Source organism: Electrophorus electricus, chromosome 20 (genome assembly GCF_013358815.1).
Source record: "Electrophorus electricus isolate fEleEle1 chromosome 20, fEleEle1.pri, whole genome shotgun sequence".
In the NCBI taxonomy this organism is placed as follows: domain Eukaryota; kingdom Metazoa; phylum Chordata; class Actinopteri; order Gymnotiformes; family Gymnotidae; genus Electrophorus; species Electrophorus electricus.
Window position 1 is genome coordinate 14,359,178 of NC_049554.1, and position 23,271 is coordinate 14,382,448.

At 43.4% G+C, this 23,271-nt stretch overlaps 4 protein-coding genes across 16 annotated transcripts; 2 read left to right on the top strand and 2 right to left on the bottom strand.

Annotated features, from left to right (window-relative positions):
* Window positions 1-340: 340 nt before the first annotated feature.
* Window positions 341-7,791, top strand: kif17 (kinesin family member 17). Of its 8 annotated transcripts, none has more exons than XM_027024081.2 (15): window positions 341-390; window positions 845-1,132; window positions 1,454-1,600; window positions 1,966-2,067; window positions 2,149-2,338; window positions 2,497-2,949; window positions 3,499-3,599; window positions 3,788-3,944; window positions 4,050-4,108; window positions 4,230-4,348; window positions 4,634-4,862; window positions 5,221-5,479; window positions 5,819-5,901; window positions 6,678-6,804; window positions 7,114-7,791. In XM_027024081.2, exons 2-15 carry the CDS (start codon window positions 902-904, stop codon window positions 7,272-7,274), a joined length of 2,418 nt encoding a protein of 805 aa, XP_026879882.2. In that variant the 5' UTR covers window positions 341-390; window positions 845-901; the 3' UTR covers window positions 7,275-7,791. The 8 variants fall into 8 exon arrangements, with proteins under 8 accessions (XP_026879882.2, XP_026879904.2, XP_026879912.2 ...); XM_027024103.2 differs by having other exon boundaries at window positions 7,117-7,791; XM_027024111.2 differs by having other exon boundaries at window positions 5,822-5,901.
* Window positions 7,792-9,175: 1,384 nt separating this feature from the next.
* On the bottom strand, window positions 9,176-13,245 carry zgc:158258 (uncharacterized protein LOC791186 homolog). Its single transcript, XM_027025253.2, has 4 exons — window positions 13,209-13,245; window positions 10,978-11,112; window positions 10,574-10,808; window positions 9,176-10,484 (listed from the first exon to the last, which is right to left on the bottom strand). The coding sequence occupies exons 2-4, from the start codon at window positions 11,059-11,061 to the stop codon at window positions 9,391-9,393; spliced, it is 1,413 nt and encodes a 470-aa protein (XP_026881054.2). The 5' UTR covers window positions 11,062-11,112; window positions 13,209-13,245; the 3' UTR covers window positions 9,176-9,390.
* Window positions 13,246-14,112: 867 nt separating this feature from the next.
* On the bottom strand, window positions 14,113-17,880 carry yod1 (YOD1 deubiquitinase). 6 transcript variants are annotated; one of them, XM_027024903.2, is made up of 4 exons: window positions 17,517-17,880; window positions 17,402-17,407; window positions 16,691-16,823; window positions 14,113-15,949 (listed from the first exon to the last, which is right to left on the bottom strand). In XM_027024903.2, the coding sequence occupies exons 1-4, from the start codon at window positions 17,655-17,657 to the stop codon at window positions 15,264-15,266; spliced, it is 966 nt and encodes a 321-aa protein (XP_026880704.2). In that variant the 5' UTR covers window positions 17,658-17,880; the 3' UTR covers window positions 14,113-15,263. The 6 variants fall into 6 exon arrangements, with proteins under 6 accessions (XP_026880704.2, XP_026880736.2, XP_026880743.2 ...); XM_027024935.2 differs by having other exon boundaries at window positions 16,691-16,918; window positions 17,517-17,572; XM_027024942.2 differs by having other exon boundaries at window positions 16,691-16,915; window positions 17,517-17,564.
* Window positions 17,881-18,162: 282 nt separating this feature from the next.
* Window positions 18,163-21,739, top strand: snrpe (small nuclear ribonucleoprotein polypeptide E). Its single transcript, XM_027024952.2, has 5 exons — window positions 18,163-18,330; window positions 18,672-18,698; window positions 19,067-19,129; window positions 21,362-21,440; window positions 21,523-21,739. The coding sequence occupies exons 1-5, from the start codon at window positions 18,277-18,279 to the stop codon at window positions 21,576-21,578; spliced, it is 279 nt and encodes a 92-aa protein (XP_026880753.1). The 5' UTR covers window positions 18,163-18,276; the 3' UTR covers window positions 21,579-21,739.
* The last annotated feature ends 1,532 nt before the right edge of the window (window positions 21,740-23,271 follow it).

Consider the following 23,271-nt stretch of genomic DNA (forward strand, 5'->3'; position numbering starts at 1 on the left):
CTATTTAAACCTTTAGTAGCTTCCTTTTTTTTTTTTACTACCACCTCCAGGGCTTTTATGTGCAAATTACAGAAGCACTTTAACAAATGGAGTTCTGTATTTTTCTGTTCACCATCACAAGGTAATCTACTTTTTATATAAATTATTTGAAAGCGTACCTTGTCTGGTCCTCTTTTTTTTGGTCTTAAGACGGTGTTTTGATTAGTAGTGTTTCGGTTTGTAACCGGTTTAGATGTAGACGTTTACTTTAGTCGAGGTGAAGTTGCACTTTTGGGGGCGCTATACCTGAGAGCGGCGACAAAACGGCCACCCGAGCAAGCCGTGTTTTAGGTTGCCAAGCAACGGAAAAGGCCATGGCCCCTGACGCTGTGGCGATGAGTGAGGTGATGAGTGAGTTTAACCTTTTTATAACATCTTAACCTGGGAATACCTTAATGGAAATGAAGGAGGACGGCTAGTGTAAGGTTCCTGTGGTGTACCTGTTCTTTAGCGAGAAAAATGAAACTAGAACTTAAAGGCTAGCGAGCTCTCATCAACTTGAATAAATGTTATAAACCAGCTTCTAGTACTCACCTAGCAGACGCGAACTAACTTATGGACAAAAGGATGATGCCTACAACATTAACACAGCAGATTATTTATTTAGTTAGTTAGTTAGTTAGTTAGTTATTTAGGTATTTATTTAACGGTTCCGTTTTTCTTAACATAGAAAACGCGACCATCAGAAGTCCTATGCGAGGCAGTTCACTCTCGAGCGTGGTATTTTAATTAGGTTCCCTCCTCGCAGTTAAACATGTGCATTAAACTCTCTGAATGAAATTCTATCAATTTGATGTCATTACAGATAAACCCGAGATGCAATTTACAAGCAGCGTGAACTGAGCGTTTCTGAGCTCCTAAGATGGCTTCTGAGTCAGTGAGGGTGGTTGTGAGGTGCCGGCCTCTAAATGACCGAGAGAAGGCTCTTAACTGTAAGATGGTGGTATCGGTCGATACCAGCCGCTGCCAGTGTTTCATTCAGAAACCAGGAACCACTGAGGAGCCCCCAAAACAGTTTACATTTGATGGGACTTACTTCATCAGTCACCACACTGAGGAGATGTACAACGAGATCGCATATCCCTTGGTTGAGGTATGCCATGTGGTTCTTCGATAGGAAACGGACCCCTTCGGTGACCATGAACCTAATTATTTGACTACTAGCACACACACACACACACACACACCTTATCTGAAACAGAATACTGCAGCACAGATAGTAATCTGACCTAGAAGAGATAGGATCATGTATTTGCTATAATGTGGGATCAAGATAAAAATGACATGACAGCAATACCCACGTGTTCACAGTGGAGGAACAAGTCCAGCAGGCTGTGATGCCATGGCCCTTATGGAAGTGTAGTGAAAAATGCTTCATTAATTCAACTTTTTTTGGTTACTTCTTTAACAATAGGGGGTAACCGAGGGATACAATGGGACAATCTTTGCTTATGGACAAACCGGCAGTGGCAAGTCATTTACCATGCAGGGTGTGGTGGACCCCCCATCTCAGAAAGGGGTCATACCAAGAGCTTTTGATCACGTTTTCGAGACCATCCAGGTAAGACTCCTCAGACTGATGAGGATGACTGAAGTGCTATCATATCTTCTCTCTAGTTCTTTTTATTGTACTGCTTGTTGGGGGATGCATGAAAGCCACATGACTGCTTGGACGCAGCTCCTAATCCCAGTGCTGGAGACCTCCATGCATGTATACACCTTTCTGAGGTTATGATGGGCCCGGTCATTACCTGAGGAGATGGAGCTGGCATCTCAGAGCTGGAATAAAAATACAGGAGGGATACATGTGTACACAATCGGATTCTGTTACAGTGGGGAGTCTAATCACAATATAGTTTCCGTGCATCAAATGATAATGAGTATAGCACAGATATAGCAGCTTAAGTAATGGTTTGTGTGTTACAGTGTGCAGAAAACGCCAAGTTCCTTGTGCGGGCCTCATACCTTGAAATCTACAGGGAAGAAATCAGGGACCTTCTGGGGAGAGACACCAAACAGAAGCTGGAGGTATGTTGCCAGCTGTTGTTTGAAGAAATTAGTTTCTAGGGGGTTCTAACATGCACGTGTGTGTTTATGTATGTGGAACAGCTGAAGGAGCACCCAGAGCGGGGCATCTACGTGCGAGACCTCTCTATGCACACTGTGCACAGCGTGGGGGAATGTGAGCGGGTCATGGAGCTGGGCTGGAAGAATCGCTCCGTTGGATACACACTTATGAACAAAGACTCCTCGCGCTCCCATTCTATATTCACTATCTACCTGGAGATCTTCAACACAGGTGTGGAATTGATATCTATCTCCCTCCCTTAAGAAAACGTTTCCCGTTTGCAATGTTTGGATCTTGAAATGTGACTATGATCAACGTTGGTTTGCTTTTGGTCGGACCATCAGTGAGAAATTCATGAACGTTTGTCTTCAAAAAACAAAACAAAACAGATGCGGATGGCGAAGACCACTTACGAGCCGGTAAGCTCAACCTCGTTGACCTCGCCGGAAGCGAGCGTCAGTCCAAGACTGGTGCCACGGGCGACCGGCTTCAGGAAGCCACCAAGATCAACCTGTCGCTGTCCGCCCTGGGTAACGTCATCTCAGCGCTGGTGGACGGCCGGTCCAGGCACATTCCGTACCGCGACTCGAAGCTGACGCGGCTGCTGCAGGACTCGCTGGGCGGCAACACGCGCACGCTCATGGTGGCCTGCCTCTCTCCCGCCGACAACAACTACGAGGAGAGTCTGAGCACGCTGCGCTACGCCAACCGCGCCAAAAGCATCCGGAACGTCCCGCGCATCAACGAGGACCCGAAGGACGCGCTCCTGCGCGAGTACCGGGAGGAGATCAGACAGCTGCGAGCGCTCATCTCGGGCCAGCTGGGCTCCACCGGCATCAACTGTAAGAGCCACCAAAAAGGAACCTGCTGTTCTTACCCTGCTCACTGTCTCTAAACTTGCTAGCTGACAAATCCTAACTCTACGAGGTAAGGCCTCAGCAAAGTTATTTTTGTGCTATTCAAGATTCAAATAACAGTTTCAAGCAAACTGCTAAGATAGCTAGCAAGACTAATCATGAACGAGATCCGGCGGGGATCTGGCAGCATCGGAGAGGCCGTGGACATAAGTTAGCCGTTTTGAATTAGTGTGGCCTTGTCACCAGGTCCAAGGACTTGAGCTGTTCAAGGTAGCGTGAATGTACGCATTCTTGCCTGCAGCATGGACTAAAAGGTCAAAATTAGCATGGAGAAAAATAAAAACCACCAGCGGACTTTTACACAAACGTTCGTATGTTTACGTTTAAAGGCACCGTAGAACAGTGCGCTCATGCTGTTAATGACATGGGTTACATTGGCTAATTAGCATGTTTGGTGGAATTAAATATTTTTTCTTCATGTTTATTCTAAAGGAGGGCAAGTACAAGACAAATGCTTCTTTTATGCACCGTCAGCTCTTATAGCAGGTCACCAGCCCGAGGGGACTCCAGCTAACGGGCCCAGGCCTCAGAGCAACACCGCGGATGTCGACGCTGAGAAGGAGAAGATTAAACGGGTGGGTGGGAGAATGAAACGTAGAAGACGCTCTCACTACTAGCTAAACAATGTCTACTTATCACTCTCCATTATACTCTATCATTATATATCCTCAGAGCAGGAGTAGCTCAGGTTTGGACTAAACTCCTCTCACAGCACCAGGCTCTGGCAGACGTTGGCGGTTTGTCCATTTTTGTCTCTGTGCAGGAGTATGAGGAGAAGCTGGCTAGGGTGCAGGTGGAGTTCAGTGCAGAGCAGGAGTCCCGAGCTAAGCTTCAGGAGGACATTGCAGCCTTGAGGGCATCCTACGAGACCAAGCTGTCCAGTCTGGAGAGGCCCCGTGCCAGCCGGGCAGACAAGACTGGTAGCGTTACATAGTGGCACATGCTGCTACAGCACAGTCCTTTTGAACGACCAGTGATGAGGTTCTCCGTGTGTGATGTTCAGTGCCACTGACCTGTGTTTATAGTAGAGCAGTTCTGTGGGGCCTCAGCAGAGCCTGCAGACATCACACAGGACATGTTCAAGGTAGGAAGAAACATTTTCTCACTTCTTAGCCGGACATGTTTAAAGACTCGTCTGTAAACAGATGAGGGATTTTAGGGAAAGGCGTCACCACTCTGTTAAACGCGCACAACATTTCTCACAGGAGAGTGAAGGGTCTCTGGACGACAGCATCGCCGGAGGACATGGGAAGGAGCGTTCTGTGTCCGACACTGTAGTTGTTGCTACTCCAGCTCCAGTCGACCAGACACATGTTTTGGAGAGGTGAGGCAGCTCATACAGGAGCACAGGGTCATCTCTCAGAGAAACAACCTGTGATGAAATAGTGTCAATCTGTCTCAATATTGCCCAACACAGACTTAAATAAGATAGATCCATGCTAAAAAAAAAAAAAAAAAGTATACCTTTTTGTAAAAATGACAAATCTAGTTTCGAAATTAAAAAATAATCTTGCCCTCGGCAATTGCTCAAATTGTTGTCCGTTATGGTGATGATAGCGAAGGCAGCTGAGTGGTGGTGATGATCAGGAATGTTTGATTGCTCCCGCAGACTCCAGCAGCTGGAGCAGGAGTTCGTGGGTGGTGAGCAGGCTCGGAATGAGGAGTTGAGGAAGCGTCGCAGGCAGAGGAAGACTCTGGCCAGCCAGAGGAAGAAGCAGCTCGTTGAGGCCCTGAGCCATGCGAGTGACGACGGCGAGAGTGTGCTGCTCAACGTCTACGATTCCATCCAGGAGGAGGTCCACGCTAAGAGCAGACTTCTGGAGAGCACGCAGGGAAAGGTGGCCTTTCGGCACTGGATCGTGTGCGTGGCTTGTGTGTGCACGCATGTGTGCCTGTGTTCAGTCAATCTTGAGGCACTACCCAGAAATCCTTGCTTTGCTAACAATGAATAAAAACAAATTGAGTAGCATGATTAGCATGATCTTATTCACATAATAGTATCTTAGTTTTGTTTAGTGATCATTTAAACTTTGTAAACAGTGGAGATACCCATTCTGTCCTTATTACGTCTGACCTCAGCTTGGCTAGCCAAAACCTTTATAATCATGTGTTGGAGACAAATTCAGATAAGAATTGTCCCAGTCCCGGTTTGAGTCGAGCGCTTTTCCTTCATGCGGCACAACCGCCGTGTGCCAGCTGAAAGCTGCCCGGCTGGAGATCCGCGACCTGCAGGCAGAATTTGAGGCTGAGCGGGACGACTACCTGGTCACCATCAGGCGTCTGGAGCAGGACACGCAGCTCCTGCAGGGCATCGTCGAGCGCATGGCGCCTCTGATGCGCAGGGACTGCAACTACAGCAACCCGGATCGTGTGCGCAAGGAGGCCGTGTGGGACGAGGAGGGCGGTGTGTGGAGGCTGCCCGCGGTGCTGGTGCAGAAGACGGCGCTCCCTGCAGGTGAGAAAGGTACCTCAGTCCACTCCAAATGGAGACAAGTCCCCTCTCCTGCCAAAACGAGACCTGCAGATGTGAATGAAGGTAGTAGGTATTGCTGTTATCTTTGAAATAAAATTAAGAGGGTTTCTTTGTTTTTCTCGTTTTTAAAACAAAAAACAAAACGAGTTAAACAGGCATAACAATGCAAGTCTTTTGGTTTTTATGTATCTGTTTGGAGAGTGTTGGTGTGAGACAGCTTCTCATCTTGGCTGTTTTAGTGACATATTAGTGATGTGTGGGTGTGTGGTTTTTGGCTATAAGTTAGTTATGTCAGCGGGGGCGGGTGGTTCTTCTTCTTAGCAGTGCCTCCTGCAGCAGTGAACAGCACCTCCAGACCCACAGCACGCACAAACTCGGCCTCAGACTCATCGGAGCTCTTCACGGTACTAAGACTCTCACAACCAAATACAGTCCAAACATCCAGATCCATTTACACAAAGACGCAGTGACAACGTCCTTCTGGTTAATTATCAGTATGTGTAAGGTTTTAGTGAAGGTGATGTGTGATCTAGGTCAGATTAGCTATTTGTGCCACAGTATTCTGTTTCAGATCAGGTGTGGGAAAATAGTCAAATAATTAGCTTCATGGTCACAGGGGGTCTGATTCCTATCGAAGAACCACATGGGAAAAGTTACCTCAACCAGGGGATATGCGATCTCGTTGTACATCTGCTCAGTGTGGTGACTGATGAAGTACGTTCCATCAAATGTATACTGTTCTGGGGGCTCTTCAGTGGTTCCTGATACCACCATCTTACAGTTAAGAGCCTTCTCTCTGTCATTTAGAGGCCGGCACCTCACAACCACCCTCACTGACTCAGAAGCCATCTTGGCAGCGCAGAAATGCTCAGAATGTTACAGATCATTTACTTCTACCTTGTGACCACCAGAGGTTTACACTTCCAGCATTTTGCAGGCACCTAAAAGATGGAGTATGAGATAGGAGATAAGTCGAGTGCCTAGACATTGTTTGAACGGCTTTCGAAAAACCGAGTTGGCCGTCTGTTTGAGAACAGTGAGGGACCGTGCTGTTTGGACAGGCAGTGGAGGTTCGTTCCAGCACCCAGATGCTAGTACAGGAAGGAGGCGTGTCTGCCCTGTGTCGTCCAGAGCTCTAAATCACAGACTCGCACGCAACTACAGTATGTTGCCTGTGCAGGAGGAGGAGGAGGAAGATCGCTATAAGGAGATGCTGGACCGCAGTGACAGTGAAAACATTGCCAGTAACTACTTCCGGGTGAAGAGGCCCATCCAGCTTTTGGCGGGAGAGTCCAAGAAGAGCCTTGGTAAGAGCAGATTCTTCCAGTAGCTCTGCTGAGCGGAAGTCCATGTGCACACGTGAAGGTGACGGGGAGAGAGCAGGTCCTTGTGCACACGTGAGGGTGATGGGAAGAGAGTATGCTTGTTCATTATTACCCCTTCAGCTTCGTAGCTGTGATTGTCATTGCATAGAAACCTATAAAGTTTGTAAAAGATAACTTGCAGAAATATAGCTCTAACATTTTTGTAATCAGCAGTGCACGACAGTGCAGAGACTAGTTTTTGACAGCGGAGTTCTCACACAAGATCAGCTTCACATGGCTCTTCTGCTGCAGCAGGGACCGCACCGCCTCGCCGGACCAGTGGCAGCGCCAGCTCCGGAACGGAGGCCCTCCTCCCACGCCCCTTTCGCCTGGAATCCCTCGGAATCCTGCCCATCACTGTCAAGGCCAGGAGAAAGAGGAGCAAAGCACACGTACCCTGTGATGGCACCTGACCAATGGCATGTCGGTTTGTCAAGGCTGTCTGTATGTGACGTTCCTTTTGTGCACCTTCTAATGTTAGACCTGCAGAACAAAATTTCCTGCTGCTCTTAAGGAACTATTTTCTATGAAAGTGAAAACGTAAGTTTTAAATGTCTAGTTAAAGTCTGCAAAAAAATTTTCTTGCAGAGTTTTAGCAGACAAGAACAGTGCTCTACAAAAAATTTATTTTTATATGCATTTTAGTGATATACTGTTTATCTGATGACTGATCTCAGTCCTTTATTATTTGAATATAACTTTGAGTCACTTTAACTTCGTCAGCTGATGAATACAATAAGTAACACTATAATACATGACAAGACATTATTTAATAGTTCCTAATATCAGTGCCCACATATTACCATAGACTTGCACTGGAGTTATCCTACCATGGATAGTGAGTGGATATCTGAGGACTTCAGTGGATTGATTGTACTTTAATTCCTACAGCTGATCAGATCTGTAATAAAGGCATGTATTTTTTCACAATTAAATATAAAGTATAACAAAGTCCAGTGTTTTTAGTAATACATTTATTGTACACTCATGTTGGTGAATTTCCACATCCAGAGACAAAAAACGCATCATTAAGGGAACAAATCTCGAGCAAACTCAGAAAGCCGTCAAACCGTTTAAATGATGGCACATCAAAGCAACAGAGGGTTTGAGCTACATAAGAAGGAAAGTTCCCTGACTAATTCTGTGGTATACAACTACTTAATATTTCAATCGTTAAAAAATAAACACTTAATTGTGGCAATCCAGTTAAAAGAAAAATCTTTTAACATTTCATCATTTTAACATTTTTTAAACATGCTTCCAAAGTATAATTCACTGATAAGTTTACCTCAATCAGGTTTGCCAGGTCATAAAATGGGACCGCAATTGCTTTTAGAACCTATAATAAAGTCTGTCTAACACAAGGCAATATTTTCTAGATAACATTTGTGCTATTATCCCCGTCTCATGTAATCTAATTCTTTATTGTTCCCCTGAACCGATGGCACAAAGTGATGCATCACTAATCTTCAAACAGTTGTTTCCCAGAGGAACATTGCATTCTTTATTTATAGATCACTTAATATGCAGAGTTCCTTTGATCTTCACAAATGACTTGACACAGTTCTGTTTTAGGTGTGGCAACACAGCTAAATTCAAAGCTGACAGAGTGTATATAAATACACGTCCAGAGAAGATTCTAGAGTGTACTTTAGTAAGAGATGTAGAGATATTCAACATTGTAGTAAAGTACACAGACACTTTGCTGCACAGCTGATGAAGGACCTCTGTCCCAGATGTTATGTTTCTCTGGAAACTGTACGTTACTACAATGTTGAATCTCTCTCTCTCTCTCACATATATAGCAAAGGTCTGGGCTCATACATACAACCTAGTCATATTAGTGCACTTATAACCAGAATGAGGGCAATGTTGTAGGCTAACAATGAAGTTTGAAAAGTTTGTCACGCCCCGAAAACCCATACTGAGGTTAATGTGTGACGAATATGAGAGGCAGCATAATGTAAACAATGGCCTTTTGTGCGAGTCTTGTCAGGTGTGGGTCACCACGTGAGATAATCCGTCAATGCACCCAATGGTACGTACGCTCTCATCCACTTAGTGGGTTAGATGAGCAGACTGAGTGATGGGTGATCTGTCAAAGTGGAGCGTGAACCAAAAGATATCCAGGGTTTATCAGGGATCATCAGGGACAGGAATGATCACTGAGCCCAACAGACTGTAGTGTTGTTTATGTGGGGACACAGGTGTCATGCTAGTTATGAAGTGAATGCATAAATGGATTTGTTTCTCTCAAACACTCTGAATAATTCATAGTGTTTAATTTTGAGACATTTAGCTGAAAGATGCTGCAAAAAGTAATAAAAAAGAAAAAGCAAAAAACAGCAGAGAAAATATTTTCAAAAAAATGCACCAATGAAATCTAATCAGATATCAAAATGATATTTAGTCAGTCTTAACATTATACATGATATTTAGATGGTCCATCACAACACCTTTATTTATTGGTAAAACGGACAGCTTTGGTTCGGTTCCTCAGCTCTTTGAGTGAAGCACGATGAGCAACATTCAGCTCTTCAGCAAGCCCAGCTTCTTAAGGGCCTCCCGTCGTTCGTCTGCCATGCTAGGCATCGGCACACTCGAACCCGAAGCATGAGAGAGTTTATAGGGTGCTGGAGAAGTAGCAGACCACTGCCCTGATACTTGGGCTTTGTCAGGAGATGAAGGGGTTATGCCTCCGCTGGAACCTGCTTGACAGTTGGACATATCGCTCTCCAGTCCCATCTGGGACCTCTCCAGGGTAGAAGCCTTACCCACCCCAGGCTTGGTGTAGTAGGGCTGCAAGGGGGCCGTTGATAGGTCAGAAACGGAGCGTTGGCGGAGAACGTTGCTGCCCTGGCTCGGCTGGCCGGCCAGTTCTTGGTTCCCGGCAGAAAAACTAGGAGAAAGTGGCCTGCTCCTAGACAACTCTGGATGGGAGCTCCAGCTTTGAGTAGCATGACTGTCTTCTTTGATGGATGCTTTCAGTTCAGATTCTGTCTCTTTCAGCAGACCCAATTTGAATAAAGCCTCCAGCCTCGCTTTGTCTGGTTTCATCATTCCTCTGCTCCCAGGAGATGTCAATAAGGAATGGATATTGGACTCTGCATTTGGGCTGATGGTTCCCTTGTGACTGAAGACAGCTATGTGCGAAGGTATGTTTCTGGGTTTGGGGGCCACGGCTGGTGGACTGGACTTGCTGCTCCGGGCTTCAGGAGTTCCTCTACTACCTGAATTTTGCTTCTCAGATTCATGTTTTTTTACCATAGACACACACTTGGGTAGCTGCACCACACACTCGTTGGACAGAGACACACACTTTGACTGAACCTGTAGTTCTTGGCCTCTCTCACTGCCGTCTTTAATGGGGACTGCTGGAGGAAGCACTGCTACGTTCCCTTCTGATGGAACGTGAATGCCACCCTGGCATGGCTTGTCACTCTTATATGCAGTCTCCAGTTTGGGTGGCAGTTTCTTTTGGGAAGCAGCTGTTCCTGGTTTGGGAGGAATATAAGCACCGCTGTTGGCCAGGACCAAAGGTGTAGAAACCAGGTAATTCAGAATTTCATTGTGCTTAGCACTACCGATCATCCCTGGTTCATCAGAGTAGTGCTCTGGTACATCTGAAAGAGGAAACGTTTACTCACCTTATATCGTAATGACTGCTAAGTGCATGTTCTATGTTAAAGACTAAACAGAAAATGACTTTTACCTTTGTGCTTGCTTCGGTCCATGGAAGCAGAAAGATTAGCTATTTTAGTGGCTACATACCCAGGAGGGGGAAAATTTTCAGCTCCATCATTGGATGTGTTTCCAGGAGCGGGAAAACTTTTGGCTCCGTCATTGGATTGACTACTGTCCTCCATATCTAAGGACTGAATCGTCTCTTCCAAGAACATAAGACAAGCCTTCTCTTCTGCTGAAAGATCCTGCAGGCCATCATTACTCTGCAGTCGTTAAAAATCACAGGAAGATACACGTCATGCGTTATATTACAGCAAAGAGATTTCTTATGCCAGAACACTGGCTACAAATATATGAGGAGTGAGTAAACTAATCTGAGATTGCAATGCGTTGTGGGTAGAATGTGTCCACAACGAAAGAGCTGAAACTGACCGTTATGTCACAGCTCTCGCCACTGTCCATCTCTTTGGTGGTCTCTATGGTAACGCCATCTGGACAAGTGTCACTTTTTGGCATTGTGAATTAAACGTAGTTTAGCTTTATTGTCAACCTCTGCTGATCCTTGAACTGTACAAAGAAAGCATATCTCTATTATATACCAATACACAAAAAAGTCCATGTGAAATTTTACGCAATCAGTACAAACTCTTATACTGTATACTCTCATTGATTTGTGAATCAAAAGTGAGACCAGTTTGTTATTAAGGTTACATATTGTTTTTAGGTCAGTCCAAAAGTTCAGAGGGTATCAGAGTTCAGTTTGCAATATATTACCTGATAGTGTAGCAATCAGGTGGCTTGGATTGTAATACACACTGCCCTAAGGTCTTTGGATGGGAACGACATGGCTGAAAGATACCGTGAATTATTATTGAGTTTAAAGCTATGCAGATCTTTAAGTCCTGACAAACAAGACACTCTCACTGTGGCATAGATGTTTTGAGAGTATTAAACACAATTTGACCTGTCTTTAAGTACCTCTGACAAGCATTTGAGGTACTCTCCATGATAACTGTTGATGAGAAAAGACAAGTCTTGAGTATGCAAGAGGAATGTAAAATTGTGAATCGCTCATTTAGAAGATCCAGGCTTCTATGTGTAGGTGTGCATGCAACTCTACATGGAGTATACAGGAGATATGAAACAGGGAGAATCTGAACAGTGTGCAGGACCTTTATTCTACATTGTTATTTTAAGACTTTTACACATTTAACTGTGAAAATTATGATCAGGACCAGAAAATAAACCTTCAAGATCAGTAAACGTGCCTCCGCTAGTCAGTGAAGTAACTACTAAAATGAAGGCATTACCTTGTAATGCCAAAAAAAAAAAAGGTTCCCAAAGACAGAACTGGCCCCAAAAGTTTCACACATTCCAGCAGTGTCATCGCCACAGTGACAGTCCCACATATTTGACTATGACGTGTTTGAAGATAAGATTAATTTTCTTGTTGCTATAGGGCAGCTTTGCTTGGGGTCATGCAAATTTAAAGGGGGGCCTACAGATTCTCATGTGCAGACATGAGTAGTCAACACTAAAGGAAAATATTCACATTGCAGTCCAATGTGAAAAGCCGAAATAATAGCCTTTGTTGCAAGTTTGCTGAATTTTTTTGCTCCTAACTCGTCACTGATTTTTTTTTCCCTTGCACCTTGATTAGATGTCCTAAACATCCCACTTAACGACCATCATTTTATATATGCAGCAAACAAGATATTACGTTTATGATCATGTGATCTCCCAGTTATGTTTAGTCTGTAATAAAGCATTATCATTTTAATGTTATGCTATTTCCGTTGAACTCAAACGTGCAACTCAACCTTGCCAGAGTAGTGTTTTAAAAAGCATTTATGCATTTATGTTGGCTGTTTCCTTACAGTTTATCACTTTGTTTTTTTGCCATTACCCCCAACCCAGTTGACAAATTCTTTCCAGTGAAATGTGCAAAAGAGAAAAAGTGGATCTCTCATCAAGGGTTGTGTGTTAAAAACTACTTTGGTGTCCTCTCAAGCTTGGCAAGAGACAGGTGGCCTAATTTGCCCCAGCACTAGGAAAAGACTAAAAAAAAAAGCTACTGAAGACAACAGCTGGACATATCAGAATAAAGTACATGAATGTTATTTCAAAGTGATTTTTGCTTAAATGTCGTAATCTTCAATTAGCCTTTATCTCGTTTTGACAACTTAACACGAATGACTTTTACTGTCTTGAGACCAAGCTGATGGTCATATCCATGTTCACAGCACCTCTCTGATCTGATTAATAGTATTTTTCTTAATTATGATAATATAATAGAATCCTGTTTAGTGCAAAGAATATCACTGCATCGCTATTGCCAATCTAAGATAAACAACGCTGGACAATTCTCATCATCGCTGATCTGTGACTACTTCAAGTAACCTGTTATTGAGCCAGTGAGTATTGTTGGAGAAATTATTCCCAACGTCCCCGATTCCACCATTAAGGGAATTTAGTTACTGTGGGATTTTCCCCACACGTATATAAAACCGTGTAGTGCCATCAACAGGGCATTTAAAGTTCCTTAAGTTTTGGGTTAAAATAGTTTCGCTCCTCGTTAGGCAACACTCAACTGCTACATGTCGCACTTTCAACAGACCACCTGTTTGACATAGGCCAACGTATAAAGATGAACATAAACTTACCTGTACTATAAAGTACTACAGGTAATCCAGTGTTTGGGTAACATACAGATTGCCGAGTGCGAGCCGTCCACTTTCACGGGTAGAAGGTGGAACTCCGCGACAGGTGTGATATTACCGGCCAGGTACGATAGTCCAACCTGGGCCAATGATGTCTGTCATCAGCCGAGAGGCGCGTAAACCCTTTACGCTTCTGTCCGGGGCGTGTTGCGGTTTTGGACGTGAACCAAAGTCGTTTTATTGAGCAATAGACATCGATAGCACGCAACAAAGGCCGGGCGCTGTTGAATGAAGTCTGTTTCTGTCGGAGTTACGTTCTCCTTCCTGACACACGAAGATAGCAGACCGCTGACTGCAACAAAAGTCAAAGAGGCTCACGAGTCAAGCCACAGCTTTAATCATCTTTAATTGAATAGTTACTAAAAGGTTCTTTAGACATTGCTTTAATCCATGTGAATGGATAACGATTGTGTTTAACCATATATAATTTATTACAGGAATCTGATAGCACCGCATGGTAAATACTGGCCGTAATTGATGAATAAACGGCTATTTATCAAATGTCACTTCTGCGAATTGACTGTTTGCGTTAGTCAATGACCAGAACCCCATCGGAAGTAATTAATCTTATCGCTGTTCTCTTGAACATGTTGCAGCAAACAAGAGAATGTCTCAATCTGACCTTTATTTCTGGTTTAACCATTATAGCATGCTGTTTCTCACACCCAGTTACTTTTTTACCTTTACTCACTAATTAAGTTTAAATCTCACATTAATAGCATGGAAATTAGTAGATCTTAACGCTTTCAAATCTGGCCAACAAACTCTATGACATGAACATATTTCCTTTGGCCTCACAGTGGTACTATATATAGTAAAATCATAAAATAACTTACAAAGCATTGGATTGTATGGACAGTACCAGACTGCAAATGTATTGAGTTGTCATGGTATTCTTCATCAGTAGAACTATACATTCTGTACATTTTATGTGTAGTTTAACCAGGCATATTAGTTACTGCACTAAGCTAAGACATTAAAAGACATTTGCCCCAGTGTTTCAAAACATTAAAAAAGGTCTAATATGACAATTCTCTACTGAAGGAACAAAAAAAAGTTACCACCACTGTCGTGATCACGCATCTTTACATAAACATTCATAGCCACTTGAGAGAACTTTGCATAAAAGGTGTTTGCATGGCCAGATGTTTAAAAAACAAACAAACAAAAACAAACAACAACAAAAAAAAAGTTCCATTAATATAAGAAATTGCTATGCAATTTCATGTATGCACCAGTCAACAATCAGCACCATTTGTTGTCCTCTACAAACAAGCCACGCTCTTGGAAGTCAAACTAGCACTACAACCAAAGCTTATCAAATACTTAAAATGTGAAGCTGCCAATTCCAAAAACCAAAATGCAGCCCATCAAATTTCTCATCGCTGATCTCTGTGACTCCTTCAAGTAACCTGTTATCGAGCCAGTGAGTATTGTTGGTGAAATTATTCCCAACGTCCCCGATTGCCCCATTAAGGGAATTTAGTTACTGTGGGAATTTCCCCACATGTATACATGTGTAATGCCATCAACAGTACTGAAAATGTGCAGTGTTACTTTAAAAATGGGGATCACACAAATGCAATGATGCTATGTGCAATGCAAGTGTTAAGTTTTTTTAAAAGGAATCATTTCACAAGGCATTTAAAGTTCTTTAAGTTTTGGTTTGAATACAGTCTCGCTCCTCATTAGGCAACACACAACTGCTACATGTAAAAAAAAATAAAAAGTTACAATACTACGCTGATATAAATGACATTTAATTTAATGCTTAAACCTCAAAAATGTCAAGACCCAGTGTTGACCAAAGTAGTTAATACTGAAAAGGTGGTGGGGGTTAGGATAACATGTGAGGTAGAGAACCGCAGAACCGCAACAAGCTGAGGACACCGCCGTGATATAGTGAGTGGGGGGGACGACGACACACATGCTGAGATGGCAGTGAGGCGAGGCAACGTACTGGTGGTCCAAATGACAGGTGGGAGCGAGAATGAGCCGCTACACCTCACCGAAGTTGGTGTGGCCCGTCTCCTTGGCATGCTCCCTGGCCTCCTTCTGTCCCACCAGGCCAGTCTGGCACACCATGCAGCGCAGGGCAAAGCGGTTCACGTCCGTGTACTGCCGCTTGCGCCTCGCCTCGTCGGCCAACTCCAGAGCCTCTGCCAGGATCACGTCGTCCGCCGTAGAGAAGACAGTCTGAGGCGGTGCGTCCGAGCCGGGAGCCGCTCTCTGCAGCGGGTCGTAGTGGATGCCGTCGTAGATGAGCAGCACGCGCTTGTGGTAACCGGCGTCCTCGCCGAAACGGTCCACACGTACCGTCTGCGTGTCCACTACGCAGATCTCGCACTGATAGAACTTGGAGAGGATGGACACCTCGATGGCGCCGCCCCAGGTGTCATCGCGGCAGATCCAGTTGCAGTACTCCTCGTTGGTTTTGCCCAGCACTGCCTCCGAGTACGCGGCCGGGTTGCTGGCCACAATCTGAGCGATTAGCGTGCGCATCTCGGCAGCGCAAGCTGGGTCATACACACCCCCCTCCACCACGTAGTTCACACTGGTGAAAAGGCAGGAGTTGTCCGCTGGCACCACGCGGCGCTCCAGCCGAGGGGCGGGGCCTTTCAACACAGCAGCATTACTCTGGGATTTCGGCTTGTTCTTCTCCTCCTCTACAATCAGAGTGTCTCCTGTCGGAATGGTTAAAAACAGTGGGCATGGCAAACAGAGGGAAGCGTGATTGAAGACAGGTTTTATGCCTGTGGCATAGCTGGATATGTATGCCCAGTAACTGCATGCTACTGAGAGATCTGCCAAGTATATGTTAGCAAGTAACATTTTAATCGATCCAGTGATTATCCAGATTATATTTGTGGAACATGAATATGACCAAACTACTAGCAGGAGATGGATAACCACTACCCAGATGTATAACGTCTCTAACACGCACATAAGCAGCAGCCATTCACTAATGTAGTAAATCCAATTTAACAGGAACTAAAATGTGTTTTTAACCAATATATATATAGTAACTTTTTTTCCTTATTCATTCAAATTTCAAGACAGATTTTACATTTAAAAAGTAGTTCCTGTGATTCAAAAGATTTTCAAAGTAATGAAGACTATACACTATAAACCAGTTTAGCCATGTGGGCATAACTGAATAACGTACAGTAGTCATCTCCTCAGGTTACTTCCATATTTAGTTTCTTAACATAATGATGACAGTACTCTCTCTCTTACATTAACACACACGGCCTATACATCACTGGTGTCACTAGGTGAGGGACTGGTATTCCGCCAGTACTAATTAACATACCCAAACTAAGTCTTATGGGTCTGTTTTCTGGTCACTAATTATGACAATGGGTATCCTGATCTGGTAATCCACTCAGATTAGCCACAAACCATCTGCCAACACAAGATCTCACCTGATTGTATAGGATAGTCTTTCAGAGAGGCATCTCCATTGCGGAGGTCCAGACTAGATGGTGGGTAACCCACCATAATCTTCTGCACATCACATGGTATTCCTGTGAGCTGCTCGACCTTGTCTTTGAGCTCCTGGACACAGGACTGGTGCGTTAGGCCTTGCATCAGATGCGTCCCATTCTTAGCCTTGCACCGCAAGCGTAGCATCCTTAACACGTTCAGCTCTGCTGCGGGACAAACAGAAGAGCCTTGTGCACATTACTCTGGGACAGCCATTCAGGTTAGGCAGCTAGGTTAGCAGGATACCCAACCGCATGTGTTAGTTAGTTTACTGCTGCAGACATTCTACTGAACTACAAGCAACGGTTTTATTTCACTCAGGAATGCATGAAGGAATGAATGAATGCTGTACGATTCGTCTTTAAGTAGGCCACAAGCTTATAGCTAATAATGTTAGCTAGCTAGCTAGTTAAACTTGAAACATTAGCTAGCTAATAACAACATTCCAGACAGGTATCTTACTTAGCTAAGTGATAAAACGGCTCTCACTTGCACAACGATATTAGCCAGCCAGGTAAATACACAGTTTTATTGCATTAGTATGAGATCTTTACTACAACACTGCAGTTCACGAGTCACACGGCACACAACCTAGTAAGCGTCTACAAGGTAGCTAAGATAGCTAATTATCTTCGCTAGTGAAAACTTACATTTAACTGTTGCCATCCCGTTAGTTTTTGTCAGAGAAAACCCAGATGATAACGTTACCACAGTTATCTTTTAATTAACAGTTTTGAGTAGGCTAAAACTGGTTGAAATGCTCACCTCTGAGCGTCTTTTTGGACAACAGAACCGACACCCGGACCAACACCCGACATGCGTGTGTGTCCCAATGCTGCTTATGTCGTCAGTGTCTGCACGACCAGTAACGTCGTTCCTGAACTGGTTTCTTTGACTCCACAGCATTTCCACAGGGGTGGAAAGCTCAGGGCAAAAGTGCTCCAACCAACCCCAGTCTGAAAATGTGTTAAATCACGTAATATGGAAGTGTGTTATTAAAGGATACTTTGCTGAATGGGATTATTTCAATAAACACACTGTATGAAAAGTTTTTGAACGTTGAATCCAAACGTTCAACATTTGCGCCGGTTTCGACCGCATTGCCACTGCCGTCTGATGTTGTGTTACTTGTTCTGTTTGTCTGTGTGTTTACCACAAGAAGGCGACGTAAACCGTCGTGATGGAGACGCTGCAGTTCTCCTCCCAGACGCCGGCGGCGCTGCAGTTCTCCCCCCAGACGCCGGCCGCGCTGCAGTTTTCCTCCCATACGCCGGCGGCGCTGCAGTTCTCCTCCCCGACGCGGGCGGCGCTGCAGTTCTCCTCCCAGACGCCGGCGGCGCTGCAGTTCTTCTCCCAGACGCCGGCGGCGCTGCCGGCGCAACAAGTCCTTAGACGTACGTCATTCTTTTTCCCCGCTCATGCGGCCATTGTCGCCTTAACAACGTGAGCGTTTCGTTATCGCGCCGTTTCTCCTCTCGGACAAAGTCATTTCTCTTCAAGGTGTCCTTGCTACAGATTTAAGACGATGGCGTACAGAGGACAAGGTCAAAAGGTGCAGAAGGTTATGGTGCAGCCCATCGTATCCTTTCACACGGTCACGGCCGGTTAGTGAGCTAGCAGGTTAGCCTGTTAGCTTAGCTCCCTCTACACCCGTAAGATCTGATCGTCGTCCTGCTGGATAAACAGAGCTCCAACTGCGCTGTTGGCGACTTTTCAACAGCATTTCTTGCTAGTTTGTACTTTGTGATCTGCTTACAGATAACTGAGAGTGGGGAGAGTGTTTGTAATTGTCGCCAGGTCTCTGAGTTAGCCGGTTAATGGAGTTCAGGACTGACGCTAGGTTGGTAAGGTCTGTTGGACAGCGAAGCTTTGACTCTTTAGCTTCATTTGATCGTTTCTGTCCTTGACTTGCGTTTACAGAATCTTATTTTCAGATATCTGCAGAATGTAAGTACACTTTGGATTTTACAGTTCAGATTGTCCTTTGGATGTGATATTGCCACTTTCAAGTTGTTAGTCCCAGGGGGGCTTTGTACTATAATCGTTGTTTTACTTTAACCAATAACTTCAGATATAAATAATATAAAGTGTTATATATGTTGTGAGTACATTTGTCCAGTGTTGTTTGCAACTGGCAATATTGTGAATTGTATCTTTCACCATGTCATATGGAAACATTAAGTAATCTCCTTTGTTTTATTAAACCTACAGTTCATATAATATAGTTCATATATTATATAATGTGGAAGGTTTTAGTAACTTATGGTTATTTTTCTGTTTGAACTCTTGGTACATGTCTTTTCATCTATTTGCAGCGTTCTCGTATCCAGGTGTGGCTATACGAACAGGTCAACATGCGGATAGAGGGCTGTATTATTGTGAGTGAACATTTTCAGTCCTTGTTTGTATCGTCCATTAGAACACTGCTCTGTAGCTTTGCGTTTAACCACTTAGAATTTGGCACAATAAGTACCTCCACTTGCACACATAGCCTATGGGATTTTCCAGTGCTCCAGTGAATAGGACTATCTTTATATAATTTACTTTTCTCAAGATTGTATCTGCACCTTGATGCCTGTTTTCTTACTTTAATGTGGGCAGGTAATCTGATGGAGAAAGCTATTGAGGTTTAGTCTTTTAATTGCACAAGTGTCATTCACATCTTGTTAATTAATAGATAGTATCTCACACCTTATATATAATGCTTATTCATGAAAATTATTTGTAAGGGTAACAGGACATCTGTGGAAACACCCCCCCCCCACACACACACACACACACACACACACACACCCACACCTTCTTAAATCTCTAGTGTCTGCTGGTGGTTAGAAAACAACCAATTTCACTACAGTGATGTTCCTTAAAGGTCAGAGCCCCAGGGGTCAAAAGAACATGTCCCATAGTTTAGTCATGTTTTATCATATAACAGCTGCTATAGTAAGAAACGGAGATAACCAGTCAGGCATTCGTTTGTTCCATTTCTGATGGAAAGCCATAACCAGCTAGCTGCCACAGAACTTCAGTGCAGTTCTGATTGGTGTCAATAACAGTGGAACCGACAGAAGTATTTTAATTCATATGATTTTTAATATTGTTAATGTGGCAAGATTGTTGGATGATGGTGATATAATCAGGAATGGGTTGGTGTTCATTTACATGAGAACTGTCCATACTAATAAATAAGAAGTATGTTTCATCGCAACCATATGTAAAAGTCCCAGAGTTCTATATTTTATAACTTGCATATACATACATCTTGTATATAGATGTAACACAGCATAGTCAGTGGTAGCTCAGTGGTTAAGGTACTAGACTTGTAATCAGCAGGTTGCTGTTTCAAGCCCCACCACTGCCAAGTTGCCACTGTTGGGCCCCTGAGCAAGACCCTTAACCCTCAATTGCTCAAGTTGGGTTCAGTCATAATTGTTATTCGCTTTGGATAAAAACGTAAATGTAAATTTAAGAGGGGATGCATTTCCTAGCAGACGGCCTTCCATAAAATGCATCCCCTTGTAAGTTTCCTGTAGCTGATCCAAGTTCAAATTGTTTTAGCAATATACACTTGGGACCATTTTGTTTCAAGTTTCAAGTTTGGTTTATTCGTCACATACATAGTCATACACAGTATAACTGTGTTTCCTGCATAGTATAGTATAACTCTTTAGTACAGTATAACTCTTGTGTTTCCTGCATAGATTTCATGGTTGTAATACCAATGTTTTAAATTTAAATTTAAGAGCGGATGCGTTTCTTCTCAGATGGTCTGCCATAAAAAAAACATCCCATTGTAACTTTCACTCTTGATCCAAGCTCAAAATAATTTGTCATAAAAAACTATTTTAGAACTGGCGTCAGAACGCGTCTGACATTGCTAGGTACTTGTACTGTGGTCTCAGAAAAACATGCTGTACTGCCAGAAAAATTCTTGACAAGAAAATGTGTTAACTTTGAAAGTACTTTTCCAAAATTGAAAGAATTACTACATTAGCGACATTTCTCCTTGACAAGCATGTAAACACAGTCTGTATAATGTGTTGAAATGTTTGGGTGACAGACTTCCTATAAAGAAAGTTGAGATGGTGCGTGGATCACTGCTGACTACATTTACTTGTGAAGATTTCAGTCTAAATAACTTTATTCCTATGACTGTTTTGTATGCATCCTAAACAGCAAAAAAATTTTACAGTAGATTTATTGACAAGAAGTTTCATTTGATGGTACATTTTCCAGAAGATATGAAAGACTTCTAGAAATATCTGCATGTTGTGCGTGTTGTTTCTTGTTTTTTTAAATGTGGCAGCCAGGTGCTGTCTTCTACATTAAAACACGAGGAGAAAAACCTCTGCAGTCTACTCGTAATGACAGAACAGTAGTTGAAAGCCCTTCCTGTTATTCTGACAAACGTTGTCATTTGTTCAATCATTTTGAACATGTATTGCATAATTATTTACATTTTTAAATTTTATTATTTTTTCCCCTTTCACCACTTATATTTCTTTTGCTGCTTGGTGTGAAGTTAATGACCATGCAGAGAAAGGATGTCTGCTTCAGACTGGGAACAGTCACTCACCTCTGCTGTGATGTTGGGTTGTTGCCCCTGACTACAGGGTTTTGACGAGTACATGAACTTGGTTCTGGATGATGCCGAGGAAGTTCACATGAAGACGAAGAACAGAAAACCTCTGGGTAAGTAGCGTTTCAAGCACTCTAATAAAGAAATGTCTTCCTGATGGAAAACCTGTATTAATAATTTTCTTTTTCTTTTCAGGGAGGATCATGTTAAAAGGAGATAACATCACACTGCTACAGAGTGTGTCAAATTAACGATTTGGACAGAGTGGAGGAATGTTGGGCTGCGCTGTATGCTTTTTGGGGGGGGGGGGAGCTGTTTTGTTTCTTGGGGTTTTTTTTTTTTTTTGGATAGAAAATTTGTCATAAGTGATCTATTTGTACCCAAACAAAATTAAAGAATGTTTTGTTTGTTTACTTCATGCTGGTCTTTATTTAGTTGATGTGAGTTTTTAACAGCAACTGTTTTATCACCAGAGTTTGTAAGGATTCCCCCCCCCCCCTTTTTGTGTGCAAAAGCTTTCAGGGTACTGACATGTGTAGTAGGTTTTAGTTTGAATGTTACATTGATATTAAATTGAACAACATTTTTAAGTCCTCACCTGAGCCTGCTATTCCTGTTTGGGGAAGGTTCTCCGTGGAGAACACTTGTAGTGACTCCTCACCGGAGGCCTTGGCCCTTGAGCTTGAGTCTCCTACATGGCATCTGTAGTAGCTGTTCCCAGGAATATGTTCTTCTGGACGGAGATCTCAGATGTTGCTCCTGGGAGCTCCTGGAGCCATCCCCCCCAACTCCGATTACCATAGCAACCACTGATGCCTTCAACTTCCACATCTTTTCTAGTTCTTCACTCAGCCTTTGGTTTCTCAAGCTTTTCGTGTTCCTTGTTCCTGGTGTTGCCATCACTTGCAATTGCTACATCTATTGCTACAGACTTCCTCTGCTGTTTATCCACCACTACTATGTCCAGAGGGTTAGCCATTAACATTTTTTTCTGTCTTGAAGTCCCACAGGATCAGTCATTCCTCGCCACCTCTCGGGGTGTATCTCACTTTGACCTTCCAGGCTGTTTCTGAACACTACGGCCAGCCACTTGGTTATGGCGTTCCGTGTACGCACTGCCTTCTAGAGTCTTACACGCCACTATTCCTATGTCTGCAAGTTTTTGTTGATAAAGGCAATTTACAGGTGGACTCTTCTTTCAAGATGTAAACCCTATCAAACCCTATGCTTTGAGGTTCACAATAACATTGCAAGTTGTAGTTAAGAGAATTTGGTGCATTGTGCCCTAGCCTGCTGTGTAGTCAATGCCAAAATTAGTGAGACTAGACCAGAATTTTACAAAATTTGTAATCTGTATATGCTGGAGCAGGCTTACCTTGGACTGTATCTCAAAGCAGGATGCCCAGGTATAAGGGCACTAAAATGCATAATACTGTTCATGTTCCAGAGGAGAGGACTCCAGGTTTTTGTTCACGACAGTTATTGGGCTAATTGAAATGTTGCTTTGTGAACTCTTCCCTTGGAGCCTTTAACTGATGTAACTACCTGAGTTAGATGTCTGATTAGGTTTGGCGTGAAATGCTCTGTCTAAGACTGGGCTTGGTTCACTTGACAAGCCCAAAGCTGTTAAACCAGAATCACTGTTACCTCATCCTGTTTTCATCGCTTGCTTAAAGGAGCAATAAAAACATTCCCACCAACAAAAAGTAGTAAACAACATTTATGTGTGATTATAAAGTACAGCTCACATTGGATGAAGAATCCAATTGCTCGGTAGTCCTCAAATGAACCAGTTTTTGCTGCATACAGCAGGTCCCTCACAAAGAGGTCGCCCTGTTTAAAATATGGTACAGAACCTCTTAATCTTCCAGACCACTAGGTGTCAGTATGACAGCTTTTTCATAAAGTGAAGAATAATCATTGAAATAATAATTATTATTATTA